Source organism: Drosophila virilis, chromosome 2, assembly GCF_030788295.1.
Source record: "Drosophila virilis strain 15010-1051.87 chromosome 2, Dvir_AGI_RSII-ME, whole genome shotgun sequence".
Classification (NCBI taxonomy): domain Eukaryota; kingdom Metazoa; phylum Arthropoda; class Insecta; order Diptera; family Drosophilidae; genus Drosophila; species Drosophila virilis.
In genome coordinates, this window is record NC_091544.1 from 676,009 (window position 1) to 702,292 (window position 26,284).

At 43.2% G+C, this 26,284-nt stretch overlaps 1 protein-coding gene across 4 annotated transcripts in view; it reads right to left on the reverse strand.

The window, feature by feature from the left end:
- Positions 1–531: 531 nt before the first annotated feature.
- Positions 532–26,284, reverse strand: part of TkR99D (Tachykinin-like receptor at 99D) — a 57,829-nt gene continuing 32,076 nt past the window's right edge. For 3 of the 4 annotated variants that reach the window (XM_032438899.2, XM_032438900.2, XM_032438902.2), the window contains 9 exons: positions 15,504–15,808; positions 12,077–12,294; positions 7,691–7,865; positions 6,383–6,512; positions 6,211–6,299; positions 4,837–4,987; positions 4,229–4,425; positions 2,106–2,245; positions 532–2,049 (listed from right to left, as the gene is read on the reverse strand). In XM_032438899.2, coding sequence (XP_032294790.1) covers positions 1,751–2,049; positions 2,106–2,245; positions 4,229–4,425; positions 4,837–4,987; positions 6,211–6,299; positions 6,383–6,512; positions 7,691–7,865; positions 12,077–12,294; positions 15,504–15,703 — 1,599 coding nt within the window. In that variant the 5' untranslated portion in view covers positions 15,704–15,808 and the 3' untranslated portion in view covers positions 532–1,750. The remainder of the gene's footprint in view (positions 2,050–2,105; positions 2,246–4,228; positions 4,426–4,836; positions 4,988–6,210; positions 6,300–6,382; positions 6,513–7,690; positions 7,866–12,076; positions 12,295–15,503; positions 15,809–26,284) is intronic. The other variant, XM_032438903.2, reaches the window with a different exon arrangement.

The following is a 26,284-nucleotide window of genomic DNA, read 5'->3' on the forward strand; positions in this document are numbered from 1 at the left end:
ACATACATAGAATGTACGTATGTGCGCGTGCTGTCAGACTTTTCCTCGGCATATGAATGCAACCGTGCCTGCCATACTTCACGTCTAACGGACGCCACAGGCCAACCGGGATATATCTATTTGCATACAATTTTTCCAGCTTTCCATCTTGCCCCGAAGAGCAGTTAACGGACAGGGATTTTTATACCCTGAACCCATTAAAATGGGTATAAGGGTATATTGTATTTGTGCAAAAAGGCAGAAGGAAGCATCTTCGACCCCATAAAGTATATATATTCTTGATCAACACCAATAGCCGAGTCGATCTAGCCATGTCCGTGTGTCTGTCTGTCTGTCCGTCCGTCCGTATGAATGAGGGTTCAGGGTATCCCCTAGTCGGGTGCTCCCGACTAGAACCTCTTACTTGTTATTAATCTGTTGCTCTGGATCCGGTTGTTGTGCGTGAGTTTCAGAAATTTGTGTGCAAGTTTTTTTCCTATTTGGATATTTAATGCTGAAAACGCTTTGGATTTTGAGTAAGACGCTTTATTCACAATTCACAGAGGCTGAGACATACTTAAATATATACATAAATATTTTTATATATTTACACAATAATCTTTGATAAATCAAATCAACATGAATATTTATTTTCGGTATGCCGACGATTAAATACTCTATCCTATCAAATTTTCATTATATTTTTAGACTAGACACAAAATTCAAATTTTAACTGACTTTAGTAATTAGAATATACTATATAATATTTTTCGACTTGTTTTTTTCGATAGTTTTTGACCTGGTTTTTCTGTTTGGTTAATATGATATGAACTTTGTTTTCAACCGTCTGTTCTTGGATAATAGAGCTACATAATATATTTACCTAATTTTCATCAAGCATTAATGCAGACAGACGTAGTTCGCCAGATCGAACAGAATAGGAATATATATTTGTCTGGGAATTGTTACACATCGCGTGATTAAATTGGATTACCCTATGGAAGGGTACATATATTTAATTTTCAATTCTTCTACACGAATTATACACTTAATCTTATATACAAGGGGTATGGGGAGAAGTCTTCATATGCTTCATATGACTTTGTAGCATGCATACATACATATAGTTTAATACATCATATATTTGTGTCATGCATACATACATATTGTTACATACATCATATATCATTTACACACTTAGATCATCAAAATTGTAACTAGACTTGGGCTTAACAAGCGACAATTTGCATTTAGTGAAGCCACAATGAATATTTGTAAGACGATAGGAAAAGCGGAGGAGAGGTCCAACTTTACAAAGTATTTTTCCAAATTTTACAAATAGAAGCCATAAGCTGAATTTTCAAGCAAAGAAGGAGAAGGGAAAGGGAAATATTCTTTGCTACGAACAGCGTTCATGACAATTCTGTAAAAATTGGGAAAACATTTTTAAGCTGAAACTCGAATCATCTTAAAGCTGAGAGTCGAATCAACTGGAAGCTGAGACTCGAATCAATTTGAAGTCAAGACTCGAATTAACTCGAAGCTGAGACTTGAATCAACTTATATCCTATACGTTGATATATAGAAGCTAGTTGTAGGTCTATCCATCTTTTATTCTTGCTTAGTCTAAATTCGAGAGATAGTGAGAAGAGGAAACCTACAGCCAGGTCTTGTCATCAGCTGCAGATGTATTGATGCCTCGTCGATAGTCGTTGTTGGAGCTGCAGACGAGTTGCATCTGGAGCTCCACGTTCTCCGGGGATGCGGCCTGTCAGGAGAGCAGCTGCGTGGTGCGACATTCCGTAGTCGAGTTCAGGGAATTGCTTGACTTGTCGCCGCTCCACCGTTCCTGCATTTCCTGCTGATAGGACGATCTCTGGCCACGCCGGCTGCTGCTCAGCTGCTGCACGGGCAGCGACCGCGGCGGAACACCTGCAACGGAGTAGGAGTAGGAAAAAGCGTGGCTAAGTGACAAATCTTTTCCACTTAAGGAGTCGTCCTTACCACAGTGCGAGACGCGTTGCGACTTGGGCGAGCTGGGGCAGGCATAGAGTATGGACTTCTGCGTGTCTGTAACGCAAAATTTATATGTTTTAAAGAGCGAGGATTAATCTTTGGCTGCATACCATTCCGTTTGATGCGATTGTGATCCGGCGAGCCGGAGCAGGAGTAGCGCGAGGTAAGATTCTCGCGACGGTTTAGCGACTCGGCGCCCACGTTCACGAAAGGACACCAGCGGAAAACCATTTTGAAGCCATAGCGGAAACTGAAAATGGAAAATGAAAAAAGGAAATATGAAAATTAAAAGTGCAAAATTTAGCTTGTTCGACAAGCCAACCAACTGGCTGTTCATGAAAACCATGTGGACTAAGTGCATGTTAAAATGAAATTTCTCGACAGCCTTTCTATGCAATTCTCAGTTTAATTGGTAGCACATCGTAATCTGTAACGCATGCAACTCGGTTATGTCAGACGTCTAACAGTCTGTCTTTTCTAATCCTATCGTTTGTCATAAATTTTCAGTTGCCTTTTTCTCTTTTGTTGCTCTGCATTTGTTCTCGATATCCTGTGTACATTGATGATGGCCTGCAGCGGGCATCTCCGACCAAGACAACAGCTTGGATTTGGTGAAAAATATGAAACACCTATCAAATCAATCCATTTGTAACATACGAAAAATTGAGTTTGTTTATGAGCAATATTCATATAACATTTTTTACATTTATTACATTTAAAACATATCGTAAAAAAAACCTTTGCTTAGACTCGTATTACTTAGTCGCATAACAAGGCATCAGCTAGTCGACTACACTCGGGTTCATCTCCCTTATTTATTTTCTACGAACTATGCAAGCATTTTCCTTTCCCACCCCCTGTCATGGCCAGAGAATCTTTGGCATATGAATGATTGGGTAGCTAACCAAGCCTTGAAACACGTCAAGGCGCTTGATTTATGTTTCAGTATTTCAGTTCGTTCGGGTCTTTATTTCGTATTCCTACGGATCGACACGGAACGACAACCTGTTAAAGGCGCCTGCAATAATAATAAAAAACACCTTCATAGTCGACATCATTTACATAAGGGCGTCGCCGAGCGACGAAGGGTTCTGCTCTGGACGGGACGGGAAATGAGCCGTAGTTACACATGTCGGATTCTTGGCGCTAAAGTTGTACATGCACGTAGTACCCAATTCCCGCGTCTCCCCCCTCATCACCCCTGGTCGCTGGCAATAGTCATTGGCATGTTGACTGGGCGAAATTAATTGCAATCAGTTACGCTTCCCCTTTTGGCGGATGTGGCCCACGGACGCGACAACATCAACAGTCAATTTGTGCAAACGTAACGAACATAGTTCACTGTACATACATATGTCCATATATGTCTATTTGTGCGTATAAGTATGTGCATGCGATAAATGCGAGGGCACAGGCTGGTTGGAGCGAGGCTGGTTCTATATATAAAAGTTTGTCTAGTAGGTAGAGTCCCAAAACATGGAAAGCGTCGTAAGATATAATGAACTCTTGAACAAATTCTCAAAAAAAACAAACTTGAATTTTAATAAACAGTTTTAGTTGCATGTAATTTTCTTTTAAGTTAGGTTAGGTTAGGGTTGAGGTAAGTAAGGTTAGGTTAGGTTATGTTAGGTTAGGTTATGGTGTGGTTACGTCATAAATAGGCATACGTCCGAAATATGGAACATTCAATTAATTAAAAATATTTTAATAATATATTTATATTTACTTATATTAGGTAAGGTAACCTAACCTAACCTAACCTAAAGAAAGTGAGATTAGATGCATATACATAAATAGAAATATTTGAAGAATTTATTATTGATTTTAGGTTAGGTTATGGTTAGGTTAGGTCAGTTTATGGATAGTATATGGTTAGGTTTGCTTTGGTTCGCTTTTTTCATATGTACCCATTCGTCCGGTACACTCAACCTGCATATAATTAAAAATATTTAAAGCATTGGTATGAGCCGCCCTCGTATATGCTGTTGCGAAAGTTAATGCTAATGTCAATGGCGCGCATGATATTGATGTTAATCGCGACATTGATAATGATGATGATGGACGGCTTCATTTCCGGATAACAAGCTAAACGACCAACTGGCTAAGTGATGTACCCGAAGCCAGCGGCGAGGACTGAGTCAAAGGAACGACCCTCGACGCAAATTACATAATTTGTTGCGGTTGCGTTTGCGATTGTGGGGGCGTGTGCTAGAACTTATGGAGTAGCACTCACCGGGAATTCATCCAGCAGTATATAATCGGGTTGTACATAGAATTGCTCATGGCCAGCCAGTAGATAACCAAATATAGCTCCTGAATGAATGGCGCCTCGGTAATAGCCGGATAACAGGATGTGACGATGAAGTACGTGTGGAAGGGCAGCCAGCAGAAGCCGAATATCAGAACGACCACAATCATCATCTTGACCACCTGAGCGGAAAATTGAAAGTCAAAATATGAAATATACTCGCATAATAAATTGAGACTTAATGTTAAACAATAAGTAAATGAAGCGATTAGAATGAAAGAAAAGAAAACGTAGCATACTTTTTGGGGCAAAGTTCAAATTAATGCTGGTGCATGTATTTTTACGACCCTGCACTCAGCCTTCGCTTGCTCCGCACATTTTAAAATTAGAATTCAAAATATGAAATATATTCGCATAAAAATTCGACAAGTTATTAAGAAAATTGGAATTCAGATTATGAAATATATTCGCAAAAGAATGTAATACCTAATATTTAATAATAAGCAAATGATGCGATGAGGCTGATGATGAAAACTTAGCATACTTTTTGGGCAAATTATCCCCTGTGAAAGTTTTTTATGTTGTGGACTCACCCTTCGCTTGCTACGCACATTCTCCGTTTGCCTGGGCGTGTACTCGCCAATTGTCTTGGAGCCCCACAGTTCGATGCCCACGCGCGAATAGGTGACCGTCATCGAGATAATGGGCAGAAAGTAGGTGAGTATTAGGATGAGAATATTGTATCTAAATGGAAGTCAGAGAATCACATAATGTCATCATAGATTAATGGAAAATAACCATTCCAAATTAGTCAAGGATTATATTTTTAGATTTTATTTTCCCATACTTCAAGTTTACGAACATGTTAAAGCCCCATTTACAATGAGCTTTAATTTGTCCCTTTTGAAACAATATATTTATTTATTTTATGTTTATCACAATCTACTGATGAGCAGTTTAATAAATTTATAACATCAATATAATATAAAAGTATATATGACTTCTAATCATACGGCCCATAAATGAATAGTATTAATAATTTTTTGGATTTTTACACTGATGATGGATAAACATACATCCAGATGAGGCTAATAAGACGTTTGATTATTATTATTATATTGTTACGTTGCACTGGTAAAGTGCCTTCAGTTCTCATCGTTATGTACACAATGTTCTCTCCATTTTTATTGGACTACTAGATCCTGGTTTAATGGTCTCGCGTGCCCGAATGCATTGAGGCGGGCAGTTACATTTTGATTACCCATATTTGCTTTCAAATTTGTCATGCCAAGCGGCTGTTAAAAGCTGCATATGTCTTTTATGTGGACAGCCCCTGGACAGTTGTTGATGTACTGCCACTTCTATAAGGTGCTAATAGGGTATGATGAACTCATAAATAACTTGGCCCGATTCTATATTCTATTCTATCTCAATTGAGAAAATTTACGCTTCAAGGTATGGTCTCTGGTAAATACTTTAAATTACTTTACATTACATTACATAATCTCACATTTTTCTACATAACTTAACATTACTTTACATTATTTTACATTACTTTCAGTTTATTATTATTATTAATAAATATAGCATATTATATAATGCTATATATTGCTTATCAGGATTGTAATACAAACGCTGAAGTTAATCAAGCAGGCCTTTCGTATACTCATAATACAGACTTATGAATTTATTTGATTTGTAAGCGCAGTATCTGCTAGTCGGATACTTCCGACTCTTATTCGTTTTTATGATTTTGGTTTAGTGACTTCTTTTATGACATAGATGCATTCCAACCCGAGTCCGACTCCGACTCCCCATGATAATCTGATAGCATAGATTGTCTCTGTCTCTGCATGCGCATCGCAGATTTTCCGATTTATGGCACGTTTATTTCAGCTTTTTTCCCGCTGACTGCATGCACACACACACACTCGCACACACACAAACACATTGATTTTCTCACTTACATGTGCTCCTGCTTGGAGTGATTCGTCTGTCCGTCGGGCCACTCGGGAAAGCAGACGATGCGTGTTTTGTTCTCCATGGTCACCGGCACCTTTGGGCATTGAAATAAAGCGTTCGCATATATTAAAGGGAACAGCAATTGGTTTATTTTCGAAAAGAGGAAAAAGGGACTACCTCCTCGGTCCTGAAAAAGAGCAGCATGGGGCAGGAGATGAGCGTCGAGGAGAGCCAGATGAGCGCGGCAATGGCCAAATTGCGTCGCTTGCTCATCCGCGGCTGCAACGGCTTCATAATTGCCACGTACCTGCAAGGACAAAGTGCCAAAGGACATGCCCACTATCATTATTAATGCAATCAAAGTGGCACACGATCACGCGAAAATCCGATTATTTCATACGCTCATCATTTCTGGACATGTCAATAAATTGTCAGTGCCAGAACCTTTCCAAAGTAGGTGAGGTTTGAGCCAGCACGATGGTTCAAATTTCTAAACTATACTAAAATTTATTGATATAATTGAATTAAATATATAGTGAGAATAATAAAAGAGCATTTAGGTGAGGTTTGAGCCAGCGCGATGGTTTGAATCTCAAAATGTAGGCCTCTAGCTTATAACAATATCCTATACTAATATTAATAAATATAATTAAACAAAAAATATGGCAAACATAATAGAGTATATGGAAATCGTATTTAACATTTAAGGCTGTTACCCTACCAACTCTAGTTTTTGGAGCACATTTTTGTTACTCGCCAAAAATAAATTTAGGTCTGCAAATTTTAGTTACGCGTCGGCGAAAACTGAACCCGGCTAAAAGCCTAGTTGACTAACATTTTGATTGCCAGCATTTTACTCTATTTAAGTTTATATAGTTTTTGTTTATAAGCTTATCTAGTTTTTTGTTACTCGCCAAAAATCAAATTAGGTCTGCAAATTTTAGTAACGCGTCAGCGAAAACTGAGCCTGGCTAAAAGCCTAGTTGACTCACATTTTGATTGGCAGCATTTTGCTCTATTTAAGTTCATATAGTTTTTGGCTGAAAAATTAGTTTATCAATGGGCATAATAATTATCGATGGAAAGTATATATATTTTTTGCATATATATTTTTTGCATATATATTTTGATGAATTTGACAGTCAAATCTTGTCAAAATTAATGAGCTGGCCAAAATATTTGAAGTTTGGATTTTAGCAAATCCCAGTTGGCTTTAAATGAGCCTTTCATTAATGGGGATGAATGATGGCCTACATTCATGTTTGTTACCCCTTGAGTTTGACATATCGAGCGACAGGCATATTCATAATATTAAATTGAGCAGTTTTTCTTCTTTTAACAAGATTGATAAGGGTAAAAAATCCCGCTGCCCCTCAAACCTGACCAGCGGGCCACGCACAGCTGCAATTTGTTAAGTATGTTACGATGTATGTAACGATGCATGTGTGTATATTGTGATGAAGTGCGGCACATTAACTCACTCACCTGTCGATTGATATGGCCATCAGAGTGAACACCGACGCACAGATACTCAGCATGGCAATAAATTGCGATACCTTGCAGTAGAACTCGCCAAATATCCAGTCGCTGTCCAGCATATAGTAATAGTTGAAGGTCACGTTCAGACTGGAGACCATCGCATCGGCTATGGAGAGGTTCACTGGGAAGAGTATACAAAAAGTGCGTTTATCAGAATAAGTTCTCCAAAAATGAAGCAAACAAAACTCGCGGCAAAGCTAACAAATGAAAATCCAAATGGCAAATATAGGAGAGACAAAAAATGTATCCCAACTCAAACATGAGAAATGATAGCTATGTTCAAAATAGCAGCTATGTTCAAGTTGCCGAAAACTGAATACCCTACCAAATAAATTTGCTATAATAGCTTAATGTTTGCTATATGACGAAGTTATGCGATACGTTTGGCCAACTGCCTAATATATATTCTATACCTAAACATTATTAGGTGGCTGTAATTCTAATAACTTACGAGATTTGCCCTCTCTAGAAGGGAATAGAAAAGTGACCAAACAGGCAGCAGTCCAATTTTTGTTGGTCATATGTACTTATTCTTGTTTGTTTATGCGTTGTAAATTTACAATTAGTGAAAAAAGCCAGCGCTACCGAATCTGCATGAAGTGGATGGGTCTGGGACTTGGGTTGGGACTGGGACAGGATCTGAGACTGGACTGCGCATAATTAAATGAAAGCTGCAAATGGAAAGGCGGCCATTTGTCTGTCTGCCTGTCTGTCTGTGTGTTGGCCACCATTTATTACTTTGCACATTTGTTATTGTATTTCGGTTTGTGAGTGTCTAACGATTTACATGCCAATGAATCACCAAAAACAATGCGGTCGTCACAGGGTGGGGGGAGGGGGGAGGGGGGCAACAGCAGCATAAAGACAAAAATTATTATGGGATGTCTTTTTGCCATTGTTTACTTTTCATTATCTATGTAGATAAGCAGGGCCAGAAATAAGCATAAAAAGCAACACTCGCAACAACGCCCTCACGTGACAACAACAACAACAAGTAAGAATTAGTCTGTCGGGTCCAACCGACTGCCCAATACTCGTCCAGCTTAATAAAAGTTTCAAACAGGTTATTAGATAAATAATTATAAAAACTCAATTCCGAAATTGGATATTATTTGGCCGAGATATTCCGAAAAAAACTATTCAAAAAAGGTTGACTTTACAAAAGAATCGTTTTGCGGGTGGAATTTCCCGAAACCCCGTATTAACGTGCACCTTCATCCCATAAGGTAGCTTTAGCGGTGTGGGCTGTGCGTTGATCAACAATCAGTCAGTTCGTTAATCAATAAGTTAGTTAGTCAATAAGTCAGTCAGTCAATCAACCAGTCAGTCAGTCAGTCAGTCAGTCAGTCAGTTCGTCAATCAGTATGTCAACACTTCAGTCAGTCATTCAGTCAGTCATTTAATCAGCAAGTCAGATAGTCAGCGAGTCAGTTAGTCAATAAGTCAGTCAGTTAGTCAGTCAATCAACCAGTCAGTCCGTCAATCAATCAGTCAGTCAATCATCCAGTCATGCAGTCAATCAGTCAATCAGGACAAACAGTTTTCTATATATAGAGATATGTGGTATAGACAGAATATATTTCATAATGTGTTACACCGCCTCACGAAGCGAACCAGCGAGTTGATTCAAACCCTATTCTGAATCACCAATACTTTCTTTGGAAGGCGCCTTCTTCTTTTTTAGGCCTCTTGTATATATCCCAAAAAAACAAAATCTCCAACGTGAATCCAACAAAAAGTCGCTGCAAGTGGACCAGCCCATCAGACTCTCTTCTCACTTTGTAGGCGAGCAAAAGGAATATTCCTCTTATTGCATTACACACTGTCTGTAGCACTGGCCACGCCCACAAACGTCCCTACTTTGGGCAAACGACCTGGCCAAGAAGCCAGGGCACGGCCAGAGCCTGTCAGTGCCACGTAGTTGATATCGATTGAGCATCGTCTTAATTAATCAAGACAGAATCACAATGCGATTGAACACAGACAGAAATAAGAATAAATATCATAAAGCTGGCATATTATCAGCTTGTATCCGGCTGGGCACTTTTCCCGAGCAGAGGGCAAACTTAACTTGGTAAACTAATAATAATAGGGCAGCGTGTATTTAGAAATGCAAATTTTTGTAATGGCTTCCAAAGCCGTTCGAGGCTTCAAGGCATTTAGTTTACATAATAATAATAATCATGGCGCTGAGATAACAGCTGCCCAGGCGGAGACTTGGCTGGCTTTGGACCCACCCGATGCCAGCAACAGCATCCGTTCCGCAGTAAGTTCACTTTCCAGCTAGGTCAGATGAACGGGGGAGAGGGTAGGTGCAAGGGGTGAGTCTCAGAAGCTATTGTGTCTGACAGTGCAACTAGTTTGAATTAAGATACCCTTTCCTAGAGTTATGTGGGGTCTACTGCCTGTTTTGCCTGCTTGTTAAGCATGCTGAAGATAACTATTTCATATCGATATTAACTTATTTACTAGATTATATCTATATATAAAATCTCTCAAACTGCCGTTTAACTTTAACTTTGACTTTTAAAAGTCACCAGCCACTGCAACCAGTGTTGGAAAGCAACAGTAATATAAGACATACTAGTGTATGGGATATAAATAGTAGAATATAAGATATAACTATATAAGATGAACTTTAAGATATTTAATGTACCCCACATATAATTAACATGCCTTGAAGGGTATTCAAACTTCGAAAAGGTCTCAACTTTCTTTTCTGATTGTCAACTTGCCTGCGGGCTTTGGCATGTGTGTGTGTATGACAATTGTCGGAAGGCAGTCAGCTGACAGCATCTGGCCAAGCTTATTGCTGTTGTTGTTGTGTGTTGCATTTTTATGCCCTTTGTTTTTAACGGTTTCGGCAAACCCAGCCGGACGGGTGGAAATGCGGACAGACATGCAAACATGCATACTTTCGCATGCAATATAAATGACTCGGCTGCAGGACAAAGAAAGGCAAGGCGCAGTACCAATCTTCCATTTAAAGACATTCGAAAGGAAAGAGCAATGTCTGAAATGTCATTGTTATTAGACAGGCAGAACGAGAGGGTGAGAGAGAGAGAGAGACAGACAGAGGGGGAGAGGGAGCAACAGAGAGGGAGAGAGCGAAACATTTCCATTAGGTGAACTTAGTCATAAATTATCTCTCAAAATGCAATTACGATTCAAATAAAATTTTGCGCAAACGAAGTTAAAAGGGCAAATGCTGTAACCTTCGCTTGGTTAGACTTCAGTATGTCAAATGAAGGAATATTAAAATTTGAATTGATTTAAGCTGGCAGGTATTACCCGGCTTTGCCCGACACAAGCATATTTTATCCAAATTAAGAACTGCATAACATTTCAAGAGCTCTTCAAATAAACAGTTAAAATTTATTTTTAATGAAAACTTAAAAGTGAAACCTTTGTCTAGTCAGCGTTGTGTATATGTAATGAAGGAATATTAGAGTTGAAATTAAGGTATTATCCGGATTTGTCCGACAAGATCATATTTTATACAAATTAAGAACCTTAGAGGGCTGCAAACTTAATTTGAATGAACTAAAAAGTGAAAACTTCGCTTTGTTAGTATTAACCGGCTTTGCGCGGAATAAGTTCATTTTATCCAAATTCATCTTTTTGGCTTATTTTCTGACCTTTGGAGAATCGTAGAGGGTTGCAAAACATTTTCAGCATTCTCCAAAGAAACAATTTAAACTTAATTTGAATGAAAACTTAAAAGTGAAACTTTTGGCTTAAACGCGCTTCGAATTTTCTACACTCATCAGTCACAAAACTTGACATATAGCTTCTAAATAGAATATATATATGCATTTGATGTTGGAAGAAGAGGGTTCAGGGTATCCCCTAGCCGGTATCTTCCGACTAGAACCTCTTACTTGTTTATAACGTCAAGTGTCTAATTTCAGAATACTCGTAATAAAGCTGCACGCTTGAGTGTAAGAAATATTAAATAAATACAATTCGAATATGGCAAAAGTATTAAAAGCCTCGAGGCCCTTGAAAACCACAAGCCACAAAAATCAATTGCTGCAGTTGAAGTGCAGCTCGTAGCTTATAAAGCAAATAATTTAATTAATTGTGCACTGGCACGTACCACGAATTTTCGGCTTTAATTGAGAGCATTTTGAAGGCTCAAGCAATTAGGGCAAAAACAAAAAAAAAAAAAAACAAACAAAAATAAAAACAAACAAAATCACAACAAATTGTTTGTTGAGGGCCAGCGTGGCGTAATTTATGGCTCATACGCCTAGTTCCCATGGCCACACGCTCACATAGGCACACACACACAGGCACACCCACGCAGGCAAACACACAGTGTATACTCACCTATAAAATAGTTGGTGACGGTGCGCATACGCTTGGTGGTCAGCACAATCCAGACGACAATTAGATTGCCGCCAGTTGCCACAATAACCATGCCGCCGAATAGAATGCTCCAGAGCACCTGGCGCCACCAGGGCACAACGAAGGCAAAGCTGGCCACGGGCGTTGCCGCATCCTCATCGACATCTGCAGCCGGAAGTCCTGTGATGCCCGTGGGCAAACTGTAAGGGAGAGAAAGGGACATTGGTAGAGAAAGGGAGAGAGAAAGGGTGGGCGTGTTGAGTTATAAAACAATGGTGAATTAGTGGCATGAAGATTATGTGCGTTAAGCCGAAACAAGTGGGTGACAAGTGTGTGTCCTGTTTAAGTCCTGTGTGTGTGTGCGTATACGGCATATTAGGCGCATGTAATTGTGCGTGCGTTAACAAAATCCTTGTCTGTTGTTATTCATAAAACCTCAGGCTCAGACTGGGTTACGACTCCCCTACGTTTATTTAGAGCGTGCATGTGTGTGTGAAAGTGTTTAAATAGGCACACACACATGCACACCAACACAAGCACACGCCTGGAAAGCCTGAGATTTGGGTGTCTGTCATGCCCTGAACTCATTAAAAAAAGGTAAAAAGAGATATAAGTTCTCGTCGATCTGAATAACTTAAATAGCCATAGATTGGAAATTGTCCGTCCAAGCTGGATGCCCGCCTTACAGAAGTGTCCGCTAGGAGAATTTGCATCAAATCAATTTATTTAACATTATTTGTTTGATAAGTTTCGTTTAAGTTTAGGGTATTCGCTAGTAGGTCGCACCCGACACCAAAAGGCTGCTACTTGTTTTGAGAATCTGCACAGGCTGTTGCTGGGCCTCGTCATCGCCTGTCAACGCTAATACGGCCGTAAATTGGGGCCCGGCTCGTTAGGAGCCCGGACATCAAGTAATTTAATATGCTGTGCCCCGTCTCTCTCTCTGTGTGTGTGTGTGTGTGTGTGCGTGCGTGAGTGTGCTGACATTTGAAGCCTGCTGAGCGTGGCTGCACCCCAGTTAGTCAGCTGTTAGTCATTAGCGGTTAGTCGGCCCTTCACAGCAATTAAAAGCATGTATTATGATCGCTTCGGCATACCCTGTACACAATTTGCATAAAACGTCTCCCTTTGTTGTTGAGAGGATTATTGATTTTTATGGACAGTGCAAAATGTAAAGAATACAAAAAAACTAAAAAGCCAACAATTTCGAGCAGCAGCCGCAGGCACACGAAAGAACGCTAAGTAAAAGGAAAAGCCTCGAGTGGAAAGTGCTGCACAAAAAGCTACCCTGTAAATGAGCAATTGTGTCTTATAAGAAGTCCATATATGTCAGGCTGACTGCAGATTCTTATAAGAAGTCGATAGATGTCCGACTGACAGCAGAGGGTATTTTTTTTAATATTCACTTCAGACTTATGCCAATATCTTTGGCTCATGTAGTTCCTCAGGCATATTTTATGCCTTACAGCGACGTCTTCCTCTACTTTATAGGCAACCTTTTCTGCCAATTTTAGGCGTGCCGGGAATAAAAATAAGAAAAAAATACAATTCGTGTTGTTAAATCTATTGTTGTTATTTTTCTTCAAGTTTTTTATTTTTTGCCTTTACTTGTTTTGATTTTTTGCATTAAGCACGGCAACGCGCCGGCAAGCCAAACAAATAAACATTCTAAAGAGGAAAAACATTGTGAAAACCGCAGGAGCAGAAGCCAAAAGCTGTTGCAAAAGATACTTTTACTTAAGGATGTCATCCAATATAGCTGAGGCAGAACCAAGACGATTTGTGGACTGTCAAAAAGTATTTTGCGAAAGTCAAACGCAGCAATTATCTGTTCGAGTGGAACAGTCCATATAACTCTGTATATTTATGTGTAGTGTGTGTGTTGGGGTGTGTGTGGTGTGTGTTGGGGTGTGTGGGTGTGTGTGTCGTTGGTAAACAAATTTTTGCTGCAGTAAGCCGACTGTCGTTAAAAATATATAAAATAAAAATATAAAAATAGAATAAACTCGACTAGAAAATGCCCTATGAGATTTTGAAATTTTCAAAATATGTTTATCTAATTTAGATAGAAATTTATAAATGAGAAAAATGAAAAAATATAAAAACAATATAATGTAAACAAATTGCAAAATAATTTGAATAATAATACTGAAATTGGTGCGAAACAGTTTTAGTGCGCATTTAAGAGGCTAAAAATTCGTCAAGCTTCGAATTCAAGTGTAGGCAATAGCACTGAGCTATCCGTTTAATTAATGTAAACTTTTTAAACTCAACTAGGGTTGGAAAGCAACAGTATATTAGATATAGTATATATATATGCTATATACAAGTATGCGTGTACTTTTTCTTAATATAAATAATAGTATATAGTAAATATATACTAGCATATATGTATTTTTATACCCTGAACCCATTAAAAATGGGTATAAGGGTATATTGTATTTGTGCAAAATCCAAATGTATGTAACAGGCAGAAGAAAGCATTTCCGACCCCATAAAGTATCAAAAGCCGAGTCGATCTAGCCATGTTCGTCTGTCTGTCCGTGCGCAGATAAAGTTTGCTTCCGATTTTCGATAACTTACTCCGTTTCCAAGCAATCGATGAAAATCGATATCGATATCCTGTTTTTTGGGCAATTTTAAATAATAAGAGCTAGAGTCCCCAAACTTGACATATAACTTCTAAAATAGAATATATATATGCATTTAATGTTGGAAGAAGGGGGTTCAGGGTATCCCCTAGCCGGGAGCTCCCGACTAGAATCTCTTACTTGTTTTGTAAATAGAAGTTGGGCACTCAAAAAAAAGGAAGAAGAGAACACAAGCTGATGTCGACTCATAAAATAATTTAAAAAAAAAAAGAGAAAAAAGAGAAAAAAATTAAAGAAAAAAAATAAAATAACGAATATATAATCTATTTGATAATAAAAAATATGTCCTACCCTTCCGCTGGGAATGCTTTAAGTGCGCGGCAGAAAACATAAAGAAGTCACGAGCAGCACACACACGCACACATTCAGGATTGTAGATAAATGCGGAATGTGTTTTGTATATATTTGTATTTGTATTTGTATTCCGCGTGGGCCATCAATGTAATGTATTTGAAACGGAAATAAAAGCCATGGCAAACGGAAATGCATGACTGATTGAAGTGAATGACGAATTGAAGTGAATGACTGATTGAGTGGGTGAGTGAATGACTGAATGATGCGTCATTAGATATGCATGGCCAGTACAGAAATCAGGAGGCGGAGGAGTAAGCTCATCAGCCCAAATCCTGAGCTGTCCTAATGCATCGCTCTAATGAGATGGCGGCATGTGTCGTGCATTAATTCAATTTGTATCATAATTAGACATTCGGACTGGACGCTTTTCTTTTTTTTTTCCTGCTGTCCCTCTGTGTACTTACACCCTGCTCAGATTGTAGGCCAGACTGGGTCCGTACTCGGAGGAAAGAGGGGTCTGATTGGCCAGGACGCTATTCATGGCATTATAGATCAGGACGGGGGCATAAGTGCTCCAGTTGCTCCATGTGTTGTCCAGCAGCTCTTCGTTGTTCTCCATGACCTGTCCAGCTCCGGTTGTTGTTGTTGTTATGGAATCCAGCATGATCTTTGGTAGAAAGAGGGGGGAGAGCGGGGGCTTGGACTCCCCTTTGTTTGCCCAGACTAATGTTGCGTGTCCTTATTTGGCTGGCATTTGTTTGCTGTGCGCCTGCAAAAACGACAAACGGATAGAATAATACATTTAACTAATTTCCTTTCTATTTCTTTTTTGTTTATTTTTAGCAGTGGGTCAAATAATTCATAGATGTTGTTCCCTTTGCAAAAATGGACACATTTTTTTTGTTATGCTCAAAAGTTTGCAATTTCATATTCGACTTTTGGCTGTGCTCAGATTGATTTTTTCATTTCTATTTGTCGCTGGGTCGGGCTCATTTGCGGCTTCTTTGACGATTTGAGGCCAGAAAAAAAGGTTTTTATTTTGCGGTTTGTTTTGGGTACTAAATAAAATGTATTTCCATACAAAGCGCTTTAATAGGATGCATATTAGGGCGCTTTTCAAATGTAAATAGGGCTGCCTTTATTTAGCAAATACTAGTAAGAGTTTGCTAGTCGGGCGTGCCCATTCAGGAGATACCCTAAACAAAAACCATATGATCTTTATTAAATAACTTCGGTGTTTATAGTCCGATTTTCTTTTCATTTTCGGGGCTTAAATCTGGAAATATGACCTTCCATATTTTCAAAATCGAGTTCGGTGCGAAAATTTTCCGAAACTTTTCCGATGATTTTTTTTTAATATCTCGGGTAACAGCTCCGCGGAGATATGACGTTCCAAAACGACAGAACTCCCAGCGGAGATATGACGTTCCAAAACGACATAACTCCCCGCGGAGATATGACGTTCCAAAACGACAGAACTCCCCCCGGAGATATGACGTTCCAAAACGACAGAACTCCCCGCGGAGATATGACGTTCCAAAACGAGAGAACTCCCCGCGGAGATATGACGTTCCAAAACGACAGAACTCCGCGCGGAGATATGACGTTCCAAAACGACAGAACTCCCCGCGTAGATATGACGTTCCAAAACGACAGAACTCCGCGCGGAGATATGACGTTCCGAAACGACAGAACTCCCCGCGGAGATATGACGTTCCAAAACGAGAGAACTCCCCGCGGAGATATGACGTTCGAAAATGACAGAACTCCGCGCGGAGATATGATGATCCAAAACGACAGAGCTCCCCGCGGAGATATGACGTTCCAAAACGACAGAACTCCCTGCGAAGATATGACGTTCCAAAACGACAGAACTCCGCGCGGAGATATGACGTTCCAAAACGAAAGAACTCCCCGCGGAGATATGACGTTCCAAAACGACAGAACTCCCCGCGGAGATATGACGTTCCAAAACGACAGAACTCCCCGCGGAGATATGACGTTACAAATCGACAGTACTCCGCGCGGAGATATGACGTTCCAAAACGACAGAACTCCCCGCGGAGATATGACGTTCCAAAACGACAGAACTCCCCGCGGAGATATGACGTTCCAAAACGACAGAACTCCCCGCGGAGATATGACGTTCCAAAACGACAGAACTCCCCGCGGAGATATGACGTTCCAAAACGACACAGCTCCCCGCGGAGATATGACGTTTCTAAACGACAGAACTCCCCGCGGAGACGTTCCAAAACGACAGAACTCCCCGCGGAGATATGACGTTCCAAAACGACAGAACTCCCCGCGGAGATATGACGTTCCAAAACGACAGAACTCCCCGCGGAGATATGACGTTCCAAAACGACAGAACTCCCCGCGGAGACGTTCCAAAACGACAGAACTCCCCGCGGAGACGTTCCAAAACGACAGAACTCCCCGCGGAGATATGACGTTCCAAAACGACAGAACTCCCCGCGGAGATATGACGTTCCAAAACGACAGAACTCCCCGCGGAGATATGACGTTCCAAAACGACACAGCTCCCCGCGGAGATATGACGTTTCTAAACGACAGAACTCCCCGCGGAGACGTTCCAAAACGACAGAACTCCCCGCGGAGATATGACGTTCCAAAACGACAGAACTCCCCGCGGAGATATGACGTTCCAAAACGACAGAACTCCGCGCGGAGATATGACGATCCAAAACGACAGAACTCCCCGCGGAGATATGAAGTTTCAAAACGACAGAACTCCCCGCGGAGATATGACGTTCCAAAACGACAGAACTCCGCGCGGAGATATGACGTTCCAAAACGACAGAACTCCCCGCGGAGATATGACGTTCCAAAACGACAGAACTCCCCGCGGAGATATGACGTTCCAAAACGACAGAACTCCGCGCAGAGATATGACGTTCCAAAACGACAGAACTCCCCGCGAAGATATGACGTTCCAAAGCGACAGAGCTCCCCGCGGAGATATGACGTTCCAAAACGACAGGCCTCCGCGCGGAGATATGACGTTCTAAAACGACAGAACTCCCCGCGGAGATATGACGATCCAAAACGACAGAACTCCCCGCGGAGATATGACGTTCCAAAACGAGAGAACTCCCCGCGGAAATATGACGTTCCAAAACGACAGAACTCCCCGCGGAGATATGACGTTCCAAAACGACAGAACTCCCCGCGGAGATATGACGTTCCATAACGACAGAACTCCCCGCGGAAATATGACGTTCCAAAACGACAGAACTCCGCGCGGAGATATGACGTTCCAAAACGACAGAGCTCCCCGCGGAGATATGACGTTCCAAAACGACAGAACTCCCCGCGGAGATATGACGTTCCAAAACGACAGAACTCCCCGCGGAGATATGACGTTCCAAAACGACAGAACTCCCCGCGGAGATATGACGTTCCAAAACGACAGAACTCCCCGCGGAGATATGACGTTCCAAAACGACAGAACTCCCCGCGGAGATATGACGTTCCAAAACGACACAGCTCCCCGCGGAGATATGACGTTTCTAAACGACTGAACTCCCCGCGGAGACGTTCCAAAACGACAGAACTCCCCGCGGAGATATGACGTTCCAAAACGACAGAACTCCCCGCGGAGATATGACGTTCCAAAACGACAGAACTCCCCGCGGAGATATGACGTTCCAAAACGACAGAACTCCCCGCGGAGACGTTCCAAAACGACAGAACTCCCCGCGGAGATATGACGTTCCAAAACGACAGAACTCCGCGCGGAGATATGACGATCCAAAACGACAGAACTCCCCGCGGAGATATGAAGTTTCAAAACGACAGAACTCCCCGCGGAGATATGACGTTCCAAAACGACAGAACTCCGCGCGGAGATATGACGTTCCAAAACGACAGAACTCCCCGCGGAGATATGACGTTCCAAAACGACAGAACAACCAGCGGAGATATGACGTTACAAAACGACAGTACTCCGCGCGGAGATATGACGTTCCAAAACGACAAAACTCCCCGCGGAGATATGACGTTCCAAAACGAAAGAACTCCGCGCGGAGATATGACCTTCCATTTTTTTTCAAAATCGAGGTCGGTGCGAAAATCGAAACTTTTTCGATGTTTTTTTTTTAATATCACGGGTAATAGCTCCGCGGAGATATGACGTTCTAAAACGACAGAACTCCCCGCGGAGATATGACGTTCCAAATCGACAGAATTCCGCGCGGAGATATGACGTTCCAAAACGACAGAACTCCCCGCGGAGATATGACGTTCCAAAACGACAGAACTCCCCGCGGAGATATGACGTTCCAAAACGACAGAAATCCCCGCGGAGATATGACGTTCCAAGACGACAGAAATCCCCGCGGAGATATGACGATCCAAAACGACAGAACTCCCCGCGGAGATATGACGTTTCAAAACGACAGAACTCCCCGCGGAGATATGACGTTCCAAAACGACAGAACTCCGCGCGGAGATATGACGTTCCAAAACGACAGAACTCCCCGCGGAGATATGACGTTCCAAAACGACAGAACTCCCCGCGGAGATATGTCGTTCCAAAACGACAGAAATCCCCGCGGAGATATGACGATCCAAAACGACAGAACTCCCCGCGGAGATATGACGTTCCAAAACGAAAGAACAACCAGCGGAGATATGACGTTACAAAACGACAGTACTCCGCGCGGAGATATGACGTTCCAAAACGACAAAACTCCCCGCGGAGATATGACGTTCCAAAACGAAAGAACTCCGCGCGGAGATATGACCTTCCATTTTTTTCAAAATCGAGGTCGGTGCGAAAATCGAAACTTTTTCGATGATTTTTTTTTAATATCACGGGTAATAGCTCCGCGGAGATATGACGTTCAAAACGACAGAACTCCCCGCGGAGATATGACGTTCCAAATCGACAGAACTCCGCGCGGAGATATGACGTTCCAAAACGACAGAACTCCCCGCGGAGATATGACGTTCCAAAACGACAGAACTCCCCGCGGAGATATGTCGTTCCAAAACGACAGAAATCCCCGCGGAGATATGACGATCCAAAACGACAGAACTCCCCGCGGAGATATGACGTTCCAAAACGACAGAACAACCAGCGGAGATATGACGTTACAAAACGACAGTACTCCGCGCGGAGATATGACGTTCCAAAACGACAAAACTCCCCGCGGAGATATGACGTTCCAAAACGAAAGAACTCCGCGCAGAGATATGACCTTCCATTTTTTTCAAAATCGAGGTCGGTGCGAAAATCGAAACTCTTTCGATGATTTTTTTTTAATATCACGGGTAATAGCTCCGCGGAGATATGACGTTCCAAAACGATAGAACTCCCCGCGGAGATATGACGTTCCAAAACGAAAGAACTCCCCGCGGAGACATGACGTTCCAAAACGACAGAACTCCCCACGGAGATATGACGTTCCAAAACAACAGAACTCCGCGCGGAGATATGACGTTCGAAAACGACAGAACTCCCCGCGGAGATATGACGTTCCAAAACGACAGAACTCCCCGCGGAGATATGACGTTCCAAAACGACAGAACTCCCCGCGGAGATATGACGTTCCAAAACGACAGAACTCCCCGCGGAGATATGACGTTCCAAAACGACAGAACTCCCCGCGGAGATATGACGTTCCAAAACGACAGAACTCCGCGTGGAGATATGACGTTCCAAAACGACAGAACTCCCCGCGGAGATATGACGTTTCTAAACGACTGAACTCCCCGCGGAGACGTTCCAAAACGACAGAACTCCCCGCGGAGATATGACGTTCCAAAACGACAGAACTCCCCGCGGAGATATGACGTTCCAAAACGACAGAACTCCCCGCGGAGATATGACGTTCCAAAACGACAGAACTCCCCGCGGAGACATGACGTTCCAAAACGACAGAGCTCCCCGCGGAGATATGACGTTTCAAAGCGACAGAACTCCCCGCGGAGACGTTCCAAAACGACAGAACTCCCCGCGGAGATATGACGTTCCAAAACGACAGAACTCCGCGCGGAGATATGACGTTCCAAAACGACAGAACTCCCCGCGGAGATATGACGTTCCAAAACGACAGAACTCCCCGCGGAGATTTGACGATCCAAAACGACAGAACTCCCCGCGGAGATATGACGTTCCAAAACGACAGAACTCCCCGCGGAGATATGACGTTACAAAACGACAGTACTCCGCGCGGAGATATGACGTTCCAAAACGACAGAACTCCCCGCGGAGATATGACGTTCCAAAACGACAGAACTCCGCGCGGAGATATGACCTTCCATTTTTTTCAAAATCGAGGTCGGTGCGAAAATCTAAACTTTTTCGATGATTTTTTTTTAATATCACGGGTAATAGCTCCCCGGAGATATGACGTTCCAAAACGACAGAACTCCCCGCGGAGATATGACGTTCCAAAACGACAGAACTCCGCGCGGGGATATGACGTTCCAAAACGACAGAACTCCCCGCGGAGATATGACGTTCCAAAACGACAGAACTCCCCGCGGAGATATGACGTTCCAAATCGACAGAACTCCGCGCGGAGATATGACGTTACAAAACGACAGTACTCCGCGCGGAGATATGACGTTCCAAAACGACAGAACTCCCCGCGGAGATATGACGATCCAAAACGACAGAGCTCCCCGCTGAGATATGACGTTCCAAAACGACAGAACTCCCCGCGGAGATATGACGTTACAAAACGACAGTACTCCGCGCGGAGATATGACGTTCCAAAACGACAGAACTCCCCGCGGAGATATGACGTTCCAAAACGACAGAACTCCCCGCGGAGATATGACGTTCCAAGACGACAGAACTCCGCGCGGTGATATGACCTTCCTTTTTTTTCAAAATCGAGGTCGGTGCGAAAATCTAAACTTTTTCGATGATTTTTTTTTAATATCACGGGTAATAGCTCCCCGGAGATATGACGTTCCAAAACGACAGAACTCCCCGCGGAGATATGACGTTCCAAAACGACAGAACTCCGCGCGGGGATATGACGTTCCAAAACGACAGAACTCCCCGCGGAGATATGACGTTCCAAAACGACAGAACTCCCCGCGGAGATATGACGTTCCAAAACGACAGAACTCCCCGCGGAGATATGACGTTCCAAAACGACAGAACTCCCCGGGGAGATATGACGTTCCAAAACGACAGAACTCCCCGCGGAGATATGACGTTCCAAAACGACAGAACTCCCCGCGGAGATATGACGTTCCAAAACGACAGAACTCCCCGCGGAGATATGACGTTCCAAAACGACAGAACTCCGCGCGGAGATATGACGTTTCAAAACGACAGAACTCCCCGCGGAGATATGACGTTCCAAAACGACAGAACTCCGCGCGGAGATATGACGTTCCAAAACGACAGAACTCCCCGCGGGGATATGACGTTCCAAAACGACAGAACTCCCCGCGGAGATATGACGTTACAAAACGACAGAACTCCCCGCGGAGATATGACGATCCAAAACGACAGATCTCCCCGCGGAGATATGACGTTCCAAAACGACAGAACTCCCCGCGGAGATATGACGTTACAAAACGACAGTACTCCGCGCGGAGATATGACGTTCCAAAACGACAGAACTCCCCGCGGAGATATGACGTTCCAAAACGACAGAACTCCCCGCGGAGATATGACGTTCCAAAACGACAGAACTCCCCGCGGAGATATGACGTTCCAAAACGACAGAACTCCGCGCGGAGATATGACCTTCCATTTTTTTCAAAATCGAGGTCGGTGCGAAAATCTAAACTTTTTCGATGATATTTTTTTAATATCACGGGTAATAGCTCCCCGGAGATATGACGTTCCAAAACGACAGAACTCCCCGCGGAGATATGACGTTCCAAAACGACAGAACTCCGCGCGGGGATATGACGTTCCAAAACGACAGAACTCCCCGCGGAGATATGACGTTCCAAAACGACAGAACTCCCCGCGGAGATATGACGTTCCAAAACGACAGAACTCCCCGCGGAGATATGACGTTCCAAAACGACAGAACTCCCCGGGGAGATATGACGTTCCAAAACGACAGAACTCCCCGCGGAGATATGACGTTCCAAAACGACAGAACTCCCCGCGGAGATATGACGTTCCAAAACGACAGAACTCCCCGCGGAGATATGACGTTCCAAAACGACAGAACTCCCCGCGGAGATATGACATTCCAAAACGACAGAACTCCCCGCGGAGATATGACGTTTCAAAACGACAGAACTCCCCGCGGAGATATGACGTTCCAAAACGACAGAACTCCCCGCGGAGATATGACGTTCCAAAACGACAGAACTCCGCGCGGAGATATGACGTTCCAAAACGACAGAGCTCCCCGCGGAGATATGACGTTCCAAAACGACAGAACTCCCCGCGGAGATATGACGTTTCATTTTTTTCAAAATCGAGGTCGGTGCGAAAATCTAAACTTTTTCGATGATTTTTTTTTAATATCTCTGGTAATAGCTCCGCGGAGATATGACGTTCCAAAACGACAGAACTCCCCGCGGAGATATGACGTTCCAAAACGACAGAACTCCGCGCGGAGATATGACGTTCCAAAACGACAGAGCTCCCCGCGGAGATATGACGATCCAAAACGATAGAACTCGCCGCGGAGATATGACGTTCCAAAACGACAGAACTCCCCGCGGAGTTATGACGATCCAAAACGACAGAACTCCCCGCGGAGATATGACGTTCCAAAACGACAGAACTCCCCGCGGAGATATGGCGTTACAAAACGACAGTACTCCGCGCGGAGATATGACGTTCCAAAACGACAGAACTCCCCGCGGAGATATGACGTTCCAAAACGACAGAACTCCGCGCGGAGATATGACCTTCCATCTTATTCAAAATCGAGAACGGTGCGAAAATCGAAACTTTTTCGATGATTTTTTTTTAATATCTCGGGTAATAGCTCCGCGGAGATATGACGTTCCAAAACGACAGAACTCCCCGCGGAGATATGACGTTCCAAAACGACAGAACTCCCCGCGGAGATATGACGTTCCAAAACGACAGAACTCCCCGCGGAGATATGACGTTCCAAAACGACAGAACTCCGCGCGGAGATATGACCTTCCATCTTATTCAAAATCGAGGTCGGTGCGAAAATCGAAACTTTTTCGATGATTTTTTTTTAATATCTCGGGTAATAGCTCCGCGGAGATATGGCGTTACAAAACGACAGTACTCCGCGCGGAGATATGACGTTCCAAAACGACAGAACTCCCCGCGGAGATATGACGTTCCAAAACGACAGAACTCCGCGCGGAGATATGACCTTCCATCTTATTCAAAATCGAGGTCGGTGCGAAAATCGAAACTTTTTCGATGAATTTTTTTTAATATCTCGGGTAATAGCTCCGCGGAGATATGACGTTCCAAAACGACAGAACTCCCCGCGGAGATATGACGTTCCAAAACGACAGAACTCCGCGCGGAGATATGACATTCCAAAACGACAGAACTCCCCGCGGAGATATGATGTTCCAAAACGACAGAACTCCGCGCGGAGATATGACCTTCCATCTTATTCAAAATCGAGGTCGGTGCGAAAATCGAAACTTTTTCGATGATTTTTTTTTAATATCACGGGTAATAGCTCCGCGGAGATATGACGTTCCAAAACGACAGAACTCCCCGCGGAGATATGACCTTCCAAAACGACAGAACCCTGCGCGGAGATATGACCTTCCATTTTTTACAAAATCGAGGTCGGTGCGAAAATCGAAACTTTTTCGATGATTTTTTTTTAATATCACGGGTAATAGCTCCGCGGATATATGACGTTCCAAAACGACAGAACTCCGCGCGGAGATATGACCTTCCATTTTTTTCAAAATCGAGGTCGGTGCGAAAATCGAAACTTTTTCGAAGATTTTTTTTAATATCACGGGTAATAGCTCCGCGGAGATATGACGTTCCAAAACGACAGAACTCCCCGCGGAGATATGACGTTCCAAAACGACAGAACTCCCCGCGGAGATATGACGTTCCAATACCACAGAACTCCCCGCGGAGATATGACCTTCCAAAACGACAGAACTCCCCGCGGAGATATGACGTTCCAAAACCACAGAGCTCCCCGCGGAGATATGACGTTCCAAAAGGACAGAACTCCGCGCGGAATATGACGTTCCAAAACGACAGAGCTCCCCGCGAGATATGACGTTCCAAAACGACAGAACTCCCCGCGGAGATATGACGTTCCATTTTTTTAAAAATCGAGGTCGGTGCGAAAATCGAAACTTTTTCGATGATTTTGTTTAATATCTCGGGTAATAGCTCCGCGGAGATATGACGTTCCAAAACGACAGAACTCCCCGCGGAGATATGACGTTCCAAAACGACAGAACTCCCCGCGGAGATATGGCGTTCCAAAACGACAGAACTCCCCGCGGAGATATGACGTTCCAAAACGACAGAACTCCCCGCGGAGATATGACGTTCCAAAACGACAGAACTCCCCGCGGAGATATGACGTTCCAAACCGACAGAACTCCGCGCGGAGATATGACCTTCCATTTTTTTCAAAATCGAGGTCGGTGCGAAAATCGAAACTTTTTCGATGATTTTGTTTAATATCTCGGGTAATAGCTCCGGGGAGATATGACGTTCCAAAACGACAGAGCTCCCCGCGGAGATATGACGTTCCAAAACGACAGAACTCCCCGCGGAGATATGACGTTCCAAAACGACAGAACTCCCCGCGGAGATATGACGTTCCAAAACGACAGAACTCCCCGCGGAGATATGACGTTCCAAAACGACAGAATTTCGCGCGGCGATATGACGTTCCAAAACGACAGACTCCCCGCGGAGATATGACGTTCCAAAACGACAGAACTCCCCGCGGAGATATGACGTTCCAAAACGACAGAACTCCCCGCGGAGATATGACGTTCCAAAACGACAGAACTCCCCGCGGAGATATGACGTTCCAAAACGACAGAGCTCCCCGCGGAGATATGACGTTCCAAAACGACAGAGCTCCCCGCGGTGATATGACGTTCCAAAACGACAGAACTCCGCGCGGAGATATGACGTTCCAAAACGACAGAACTCCCCGCGGAGATATGACGTTCCAAAACGACAGAACTCCCCGCGGAGATATGATGTTCCAAAACGACAGAACTCCCCGCGGAGATATGACGTTCCAAAACGACAGAGCTCCCCGCGGAGATATGACGTTCCAAAACGACAGAGCTCCCC